At 39.7% G+C, this 10,100-nt stretch overlaps 1 protein-coding gene across 3 annotated transcripts; it reads right to left on the reverse strand.

Moving 5' to 3' along the window:
• Positions 1 to 479: 479 nt before the first annotated feature.
• Lrch (Leucine-rich-repeats and calponin homology domain protein) lies at positions 480 to 9,384 on the reverse strand. Of its 3 annotated transcripts, none has more exons than XM_065488185.1 (13): positions 9,050 to 9,381; positions 6,894 to 7,038; positions 6,606 to 6,841; positions 6,413 to 6,549; positions 6,220 to 6,353; positions 5,970 to 6,150; positions 5,835 to 5,914; positions 5,660 to 5,725; positions 4,406 to 4,586; positions 4,185 to 4,349; positions 3,984 to 4,124; positions 3,767 to 3,844; positions 480 to 1,886 (listed from the first exon to the last, which is right to left on the reverse strand). In XM_065488185.1, the coding sequence occupies exons 1-13, from the start codon at positions 9,225 to 9,227 to the stop codon at positions 1,776 to 1,778; spliced, it is 1,833 nt and encodes a 610-aa protein (XP_065344257.1). In that variant the 5' UTR covers positions 9,228 to 9,381; the 3' UTR covers positions 480 to 1,775. The 3 variants fall into 3 exon arrangements, with proteins under 3 accessions (XP_065344257.1, XP_065344255.1, XP_065344256.1); XM_065488183.1 differs by lacking the exon at positions 480 to 1,886 and adding an exon at positions 1,983 to 3,624 and having other exon boundaries at positions 9,050 to 9,383; XM_065488184.1 differs by lacking the exons at positions 480 to 1,886; positions 5,660 to 5,725 and adding an exon at positions 1,983 to 3,624 and having other exon boundaries at positions 9,050 to 9,384.
• Positions 9,385 to 10,100: the final 716 nt, after the last annotated feature.

Raw genomic sequence — 10,100 nt, forward strand, 5'->3', positions numbered from 1 at the left:
CCTTCAAAACGAATTTATTTTTTGCGTTAGCATAAATATAAATAAAGAGACTCTTGATTTACAGATGTTTATCAAGTTTAATTAAAAAATATAAGTATCATTAAAATTTTATGCAGTTTCTTATTTTCATTAGCCATACGTTAGCCAAAAATGACTTGCATAAATATTTGTAACATGATATTAAATTTATTTAGTCATCAATACATTTTGCAGATTTTGTATTGAAGCTAATGAAAACCTATATGAAGACAAAATAATACGCTTTCCAATGCAGAAAATTGCTTCTCAACCTTTTCCAAATGATAACTAAATAAATGCTCATTAAAGTTGAACTCGGCGCAATTTTGTGCACCTTCTGTTCTATAATATATATTTTGGATAAAATCTTTTTTATACTTATAGATAGGAGTTTCTTTTGATAGCTGAGCAAAGGAGAAGGGAAGTTTCCTAAGACGAGGAGTCTCTTGAGTAAAAATGCATTTTTCTTCAGGTTATCGCGGGGTGTAAAATTTATTTGACTTACATAATGTTACGACGCAGGATAGCAGGAGATACCTTCATTGAGAGTTTAAATGAACCAGCAAATAAGCATTATTTGAAATAAAACTTGATCGCATATTTATTTTTCTGACGAGGCGCAGAATTTTCTGGCCACTGAAAAGTAAATATGAAGAATAAATAAATGCCCACATAATTGACAGGAAAGTACAAAGCTAAAAGTAAGTGTAAGTATTGGAGACTAACTAATAGTAAGTAAAACCGAGTTCAGACTCTAATACAGCAGTGGCAAAAATGATGAGATTTTTGTTATGATTTGTTTGTTCAAGAATTCAACCGATATGTTTGATCATCATAGTAAATCAACTTGCCGTCTCTGCGGCAAACAGGCAGGAAGTGTTCGCAGTTAATGCTCTTAATAACTATTTTCTTCATTATTTAACACACATATTCGAAATAGTAACGCAGCAATACAAAAGATATACCCAAAAAAATAAAATAAAATTTGTTCCAACTCACAATCAGTTTTAACTGGAATTAAAAGAGACCATAACTTGTTCAAAGAGATTTTTAGAAAGCGGAATCATTGAAGAATAAGTGATTTGCTATCTCAGATCGCTTGGAGTTTTACAAAAATTATAATCTAAAATTCTCACTTATCAAAACCGATTTGGATGGATATTGTCCAAGATTATCAAAACATTTCTTTCGAGTTTCACATTGCATAAACGATTAATAACGATTATCCCATTAGTTTGAATAAAATGGACTACCGTCTAACGAAGCCGACGTTCATAATAATTATATACGAGAATATTTTACGCGCCCAATAAATGGTCACTAGTCTATGGACTGAATATTTGGCCTCTGATTTAAAATACATGTTGAAGTGAGCAACGGGCCGATTGATTTGTTGGATTAGTGTGAGTGTGTTGTGTATGTTTGGAGTTTTAGTTAAATATCGTGTTTAAATATATATTACGCACCCAGCAAAGCACTTCTAATTCGACTAGATTTGAAGAGGATGCACCGTGCCTCCAAAATCCCTTCCAACTCCACACAGCGTCTCAAAATCAGGCCCAACATTCAACATACAGTACAAAACTGGACCCAAACTGGTCTCAGTCTCACAGGCAGACTATCTGTCATTGCTTTGTTCGCGAGCCATATAAGGGTTTCATAACACATAGAAATCGGAACTGAAACAACTTCTCACACAGAAATGGGAGTAAACAGGTTCTTCGTGCTTAAATATTTGGCACCAAATTTAGAGGGATTCAGATGTGGGTTTGTCGAGGCTGGTGAAACTTCAGCAGCTCGCTGGTTGTGATGGCAACTCGAACAGTACCTTTCCCTTCCAGCACATCAGCTGAGGAACACATCAATGTCTGCAATAAAAAGAGCGGCTTATTTTCATCTCTTTGGAAATCGTCGGAGCAAGGCTTTGAGGAAATGAATTTGTAGGCGAAAGAAAAGGTTGAGAGTGTATTCATAAGTCTGCGAATATTTATTGATATATCATTAACAGAAACCGAGCGATTTAGCTTACCTTAAACAAATAAATTAAATCTTAAGTATAAATTCGAATTATTCAAATTAAAATTGAGTCAGCTAGCAAAATGCAAACTGGGAGTTTGCTTCCATCAGTTCTGATACAAACAAATCCAAATAATTAAGTCTTTCACATCATTTTTACAGCACAAATTCATTAGTCAGCCGTTTCAAACTTGAGGAGATCAGAGAATTTTGGTCTGTGCTCTAAATGCAAGTGCTGTACAAAATGCAAAATTATAGAACGGAATCGATATATTTTAACCTGATCACCTCTAATTTTTATCTAAAATAGATACACGAAGAAGGCTAAATAATAATCACGTGGATAATAAGTTTAGTTGATTTGTGATACTGTAACCAGGATTTTCAAAGGCATTTAGAATAATATGGCCTCTCTTTGGATGTTCAACCCGATCATCATGTTGGATAGACAAAATGGCCACTAAACTTTCTTTGATTCCTATTTGACCCTTTGGGCGCGACTAGACGAGCAGTATTTTGTGATTGATTAATATACATTAATAATATTATTGGCGTATATCGTGGTATTGATTGATCAACAACCAAACCAGGTGCTGAATAAGCAGAAAAGTTAAGTAACTGGCTACAAAATAATCACCTACCCCATTTTACACGTTGTGTCATTGAAAAATATTATGTTATTTCCAAAGATCGCGTCCAAAATTATTGCCGATCAGTGCTTCAGGCATTTCAAAAATACAGATACAAAATACTTACTACGCAGCTACACAGGTGATTATTCAATGTTACCAAGTTTGAATTTGGTAATTTTTGGCTGTGTATATTATATTTGTTGTTGTTATAAATTATGCACTTGCAGTTAAGGCTTGTTTGTTTCGAGTTTACAGAAGATAAGCGTGTCTTTAACAGTGCTTCTTCACAAGACAGCCTGTCAAACAAGGATTGAAGAAGGAATTTCGCATCAACCAGCCCAGCAGCATTCAACGGGGGATTGAGCAAATTAGTGTATATATCACCTCTCAAAAATTGGAAGTTCGAATTCGAATGCATTTTCACGGAATACTTGTGGAGAAGCTCCTGGGCTCTGAGTGATTGCAAGCAAGGTAGATTGAAAGAAAAAACAGAAGCTGCTTTGCCTGCTTCCAGTGTGTGTTTTAAGTCTTTTGTGGTTCAGACTAGCATATTATAACTGCAAGATCAGGAAAAAGAAACGAGTCCAAAGACAAAAAAACGCGGTCAGAAAAATAGCGATTCTTCTTTGGGCAGAAAATAGGTCAGCACAGCGCCAGCGAGAAAGATGGCTGACAGGATAATGCTCGACGCCCGACTGGAGCAAGCCCTGTCCGCCGCGATCTCGTCTTCCTCCGCGATATCGACATCTTCTCTGTTCGAATCCAGTTTGTCCGGATCAAAATCTTCGGGCTCCTCCTCATAGATGAGGCCGAGACCGTTGCCTCGGTACTTGTTGTTGTGATTCTGGTCGGCCACCTGCAGGAGGTGACGCACCACCTCGGCCAAAAGGGGACAGGTCCGGCAGTCCAGCAGCCACTCTGACTGAGCTAGCGCCTGCGAGAGTTGGTCCACACTCGCCTGCAACAGAGTTACTACAGTCAGACCCGCTTTGCCGGACCTGCCCCCAAATTATCTGCTCTCAAATCAACAACTCCTACACTCCTACTCATTCCATAAAGCCTTGCTCTTTCCTCACACTTTTAGGGTTCTAGTTACTCACCTCAGGAACTCCAATCCGCCGACAAGCCTCCAAGAAGTTTTCTACATTTTTCCTGCATCTCGCCATTGGAAGTTTTGGCTGAAATATAATTTTAAATGATTATAATCTACACAACAATTGTTTTTGGTGTCAAAATAGGTTAACTGTGACCCGTAAAATGTCCAAGTGGAGCTTTGAATTTTCTACTTAAAATTTAGCTGGTGGATCAAACGCTTACCATGCCAGGAGATGGCACGTGCACGCTAGCAACCGATCTAGGCCTCACGTGGTTGGCCAAATGGCAGAGGACAATGCCATCTTGAAGGGCGTCACCAAGTTCCTGCGCTGGCAATGACATCTTCAACCGAGTCTCTAAGTTCTGTAAAAAGAGTATTTAGAGTTTAATCAAAATTTATTTATCTATGGCTTGTTTACTGACCTGCTTTAGTTGGGCGAGCAAAATAGCCTCTTCTTTAGCTTTTTCATTTTCCCTCCTCATTGTGAAACTGAGAGTTCGAGTCGGCGACAACTTTTTCACGTTTTCAGGCTTCTTCCATCGGTGGTTATTATTATCAGCTTGACTGTGACCGTTTGGAATTTGTGACTGCAATGAAAAAGATTCCTTATAGTTTTGCAGACGACGAAAAAGATTCAACTCACCTTAACGTAAGAAATGACAGCCTCCATCTTTGGATCGAGTTTCTTCTCGCCTGTTTCTTTGCTCGCGGCAGTCTTTGGAGATATGCTCTCGGTGGGAGGTGTAGGTGGACTCGCGTCTTGCCCTCTCTTGTACACTTCCTGCGACTGCTTCCTTTGTAAACGCATTTGCTCCTTGTACTCCCTGGATTGCAAAACAAAAATCAGCCAAGCGTAACCGGCAATTAAGAAGCGTGACACGGAGAACACAAGAAAACAAATTTATTTGATGAGTTCAAACAAAAGCCTTCTCAAGTGAGAAAAGACTAAAGATACACACTGAGAAGGCTTTGCGTCATTATTAGTTACACAAGGAAATACACGTCAAGCGAGTTAATTTTAATTTCTGTAATTACAATTGCAAAGCCTTGCCAAACGTTGGGAACGCCAGTTTGAGGTTGATTAAATTGTTAAAATTTCCAGTTCGCGTTGGACATCAACTGGCGAGCCCAAAGTTTGGTCAAAGTAAAAATCCCTAAATGAGAGATGATGTGAACTGGAGGGGTGAAATTGTTATCGTTATAAAGTGCTGAAAGGATTATACAGTGCGTCGAGTTTTACTTGAAACTGGAATGCTGAAAACAAGAATTATAACAAGCCTTAAAAAATGGAATTCATGCAGGTATAAGATTTTTCACACTGGAAATCTGATTTCCTAGACCCGAAGCTTAAAAGTCTTTTTCAGTTAAGTCCCTTAGTTTGCCTTAAGTTCGTTTTAGTTGAGTGAAAATGTCAAAATTTTTAGACATAATAATACATTTAGAAAAACCAGGTATTTGGATGAGGGATTTTGTTACAAACTCATTACTTCCAATGGTTTCTCTCCTAAAGAGCTGATTATTACTCGACACTGCCCAATAAACCATGTTTTGTTGACGCAACTCATGAATTTAAAACCATATCTCTGGTGTTATTCAAGTTTCAAAATTTATTTAATAATCTTCTGAATAAGGCTTAAACCTTTCATGTATTAGATTAGTTAGAAGCAGGCTCAAGGGTTTTTTGAACAATTATTTCCATGTGTTATCGTTTTCTTTCGGCACTGAAATATATTTCTAATAGTTTTCCAGTCATTCCACGCTCCCAATTGATATTGTTCAGACAAAACGATTTTTTCGTATTCCAATTTCAGGTAAAACGCGGCGGGACACCGATTAGATAAGGAAGGATGCATGATTGAGATGAGACTAATGAATGAGTGAGGTGAGGCTGCGGTACCTGTAGGTTTGCATGTGCTCTAAAGGCCCCTTCTTTTCCTCACCGTCCGTCACCACGGATTTGTGGCTGCAAACCAAAATAAACAAAATTGGAGCGAGGCTCAAACAAAAGCAAATCTAAATGGTTGAGTGGGGAGCTAAATGCGAAGCACGGAAAGGGCTACAACAGCACTTACCTGGGAGTGAGGTTGTGTTGGTTGTCCACCAACCCGGCCAGCCTGTCTGGCCTCTTGGCCATCTCCTGACTTGACTGCATCTGGAAAGAGCACAACAATGATCGATTTGGTCATTTCTCACGAACGGCGGCTTACAATGTTCTCGTCAAGGAGGCAACCGCTATCACCAGGAGAAAGAGTTGAAGGTGTGGAATGACCGGAAGATCCGTTTGACAGACCAAGACTGCTCAGAGTGGCGGCCAATAGTGTGCCGTTCGCGGATGAGGAAGTACCGTTATGTCCATAGAAAATTTCTGGCTCTGGCGTTTTTGACACTCTGTTTGTAAAATCAGAATTTCCAAATAATTATTAAAATTTTAACTAAAAAAAAGAGAAAATAACGCACCTTCCAGGAAGGGTTTGTCGTCGTCTAGAAGGCCCGCGACTATCCAGTGTATCGGCATGCCTCCTACGCCCGTCCCCTCTTTGTGAAATCCCCTCCAAGTATTTAAAGATGTGAACCTTTCCTCTAGCGCAGAGCTGTAAAAGCAAACAACTTGGTCAAAACAAACAAACAGAGCGATAATATCTTTTCTTACGCCGCTCGGTGGGGAAACGAGAGGATTGTGATCTAAGCTAAGTTCCACCAGAGAATCCATTACTCTCAGTTCAACTGGAAGCGAGGAAATCTGGTTGGCAGTCAAGTCAAGCTTTTCCAATCGAAGTGCGGCCACTTCTGTTCAAACACGGCACGAAAATGAGCACGACTAAGTAGAAAATTAGCAAACTAACCAGCTGGAAGCTGTGTCAAGTGGTTTCTTCTAGCGTTTAAAAAACGTAGTCGGTGCAGCTTGCCAATGGAGGCTGGCAGCATTGTCAACTGATTGGCCGCGACGTCTAGTTCGGCCAATTCGGACAAGCATCCGAGGTCTGATGGCAATCGTGCCAGCCTGTTGTTGGACAGCAACAGCACTTGCAGGCTGGCCAGCTGACAAATGCCAGGTGGCAACCATTGCAATTGATTTCGGCTAAAAAATTTAAAATACAATTATAAATAAAAAATATAGCAAGGTGATTTACCTGAGGTCGAGATATATGAGTGAGCGCAAAAACTGGATATTGTCTGGAACGGAGCGCAGCACATTGTGATACAAATCAAGTCTTTCGAGGCAACTGAACTGACATATTTCGGCAGGCACTTCGGAAAAACGATTTTTTGACAAGTCTGAAACACAAATAAATTTGATTTATTAAGTACAAACAAATCGAAAGAAATGCAAATTTTATGCGTAAGACGAAACTGCCGGCTGGTACGTTAAAATAATGTAACCCGATAGCACTAGATTGAAAGATAACGACCCCAGAAAATGATTTAGTCTCAAGTGTAAAATTCCAAAAACATAGAATGTTAAGACAAATTTGGGTTTAAGAAAAATTGAAAGGTGAAACACTTAAATTCATCATAACTTTTTATAGCACGCGAAAATTGAACGAGCTTAAAAACATTGGTTTGGAAATGATAATTAAAATATAGTTTATAACAGGTAAAAAAGGGTTGAATGGCTTAAGTGACCAAAGAAATTTAATCAAAGTGGATTTATATAAGGGAAAAGTTGAAAATAATTTGGAAAGTTGGAAAAATTTGTTTAAAATTTTGGCGATCGTAAAAAAGGGCCTTGCGGCAGCAAAAATTCAATTTTTTTCCTAAATTTCCAGCGCTTGACCACATTTTCTTGGCAGATTTCGATTCCTCTCGTCGAGCTCTGTCCAACAGCATATTGAACCTTTTAGGGAAACTCTTTGTTAGGAAATAAAAACAAAAATAGAATTTTAAGAAAGGGAAAAGTCTTCAACTTTTCTCAGAAATGTACACTGCTACTTTAGGTTAATTTTGGCTTCAACTCAATCCTAGGGAAGAGTTCATGCATTGACAACAAGCATTTTCCACGATTTTGCAGTATCAATCCTCTTTAATCTTTAATGGACGTTAAAATCAAAGTCAAATAAATTTCAATTGAAGCCGGATGATCACAACGTCGTAGCAAAGGGTATAATATCTTTAAGTCTTTTTCAAATGAGCCTGTGTGGTGATTCATATCAATCAATTGACTCCAATGCACCATTGTCGAGGTTAGGGGTCAGCCCGCGAACAACTGGCATTGCCTCGCAGGCCTTTCGGCGAAAAGGGGCCACTGACATTTCAAACGAACGGCATACTGTTTGGGCTTGGGGCCATAATGTCTATTCCTACCATTTTCAGCGCTGCGTCACGAGCCTCAGGGGGCCACAAGAGATTAGATAGTTCATTTTTTCGCGACCGCAGGCGGTAATTCCGTTGTGCCGAAGCCAAAAATTTTACACCGGATACGTTCTAGAAGCTCGTGGAGAACAATAATTAATTTGGCGCTTCAAGAGCTGAATTAATTAATTAAAAGCGCAAGGCTATATAGATCTTCTCGATGTAGCCTTGGCATTTTTAAAAGTTGGAAAACGTGCGCTGCTGCTATTGTTTCTTGGACTATTTGCAGGAGCTTCGTGCATGTCCCTTTTGATAATGGAAAAGCGTATGGTAGAAATTGTAAATTAATATTCCAGCCAACACGCAAGCTACTAAATGGCAATTTGCATGCAACATTTTACGGCGCAATCAATGGCGAAATATCAGATCAATATAAATTGCGCACTGAATCAAAGCCTCACGAAAAGCTCGATTTGGGCGTCATGGAAACATCAGTGTATGTACGATAGTTCTTATCTCAATGAACTTCCCTCTATGCTAACAAAAATATTCAACTGATACTGCTGTCGAAAATCCGAAATAATCATCCAGTTACACACACAAAATCACATCAATGCTTGTGATTTAAGAAATAAAAAATATTATAGGGGAATTAATTCTCCTCCAAAATCCTCTCTTCTCATGTGTGTGACAGAGTTCCACAAGTGCATAAATATTCAACAAGGCGACACTAATTAGAATGCGTCTAGACCGAGTCGCCGCTTTCCTGTTTCGAGCACGGTACATAATATGTATCCACACAGGAAGGCTCAACCAGGCCCAACTTCCTGCACCCGCATAACACACTGACGTCGGAGCCGCCCTGTCGTTCTAGGCAAACTTTTCCGGGTCTTTTAATGGATGAAAGAAGATAATAAAAAGGGTTAACTTCGATGCAATCTCATGAGTGCTTGCACACACATGGGTGCGGCGGCGCCGCACGGGTAAATAATATTACCTGCGTTGAGGGTGTCCCCCAGAGCGAACTCTTTGCGGCCGCGAGGGAATTCCTTGAGTCTGCGGCCGCTCAGGTTGAGGTCACCGGTACCCTGGGCCTCGTCCAGGATGCGCTCGACGGGCACATTGATCTTGTTGGAGGCCCAAGTGCGTGGATTGTGCACCATCGCACTGGCCATGTCGCCATTGAAGCGACCAAACGCTCGCACTCGCACACACACTCACTCGAACTCGATGAGTCAGTCAGCCAAATGGCCGTGTCGGGGCGCACTGCCGGCGCAGCAAGGATAACGTGAAATCAACTCGGAACCTCCGACTTTCACTTCATACGATTCATGCGAGCCGAGAGCTGCTGTGCTGCTGATACCCCACAGCTCGTTTGCAACGGCCAATCAGCGTGCACCCTCGAGGTCACGTGGTTGTATAATAGCCAATCAAAAATAATGTATTTAACTCCAGCACTTCAGACTTTTGAATCGTTCGCGCCAAGAGGTGTGTGATGGAGATTATGGAGAATTTATGTTAAATTTTGCTTTTGACAAGGAATGAATCACAAGGAATTTTCAAATTCAAGTTCATAAATAGTTAAACTGGATAAAATACACTTTTCGCTGTCCATATATGGGATTCTCATAAGAACTGGAAAAATAATGTATGTAACCTGGCGGCAACTGTAATTTTTCCATAAATATGATAAAATCTGTCAATCGCAATCTATGCACACCCTTCTCACTTGATTCCCATTATTGGAAATTCTATTTAAATTTAGAGACATCAGCCCGAGATGATTATTTAAGGCGGCGGCTGGCGGGACGGGCTAAGCAGAATTTTTTTGTCCCGCCCTTTTCACTGTCAGTTGACAATATTTTTAACATGATATTTGATGATGTTAAGGGCCAGATATTTTCTCCTACACATTTTTAATTATCTACCCTTTTTCACTAGCGACTGGCTGAGATCTCTATCAAAATATTGTTAAATTTGCACCTTCAAACACATTTATACTGAGATTAATTGCAATATGAATAGAATTAAATTTAAAAATATAGCTC

This window comes from Cloeon dipterum, chromosome 4 (assembly GCF_949628265.1).
Source record: "Cloeon dipterum chromosome 4, ieCloDipt1.1, whole genome shotgun sequence".
Taxonomy (NCBI): domain Eukaryota; kingdom Metazoa; phylum Arthropoda; class Insecta; order Ephemeroptera; family Baetidae; genus Cloeon; species Cloeon dipterum.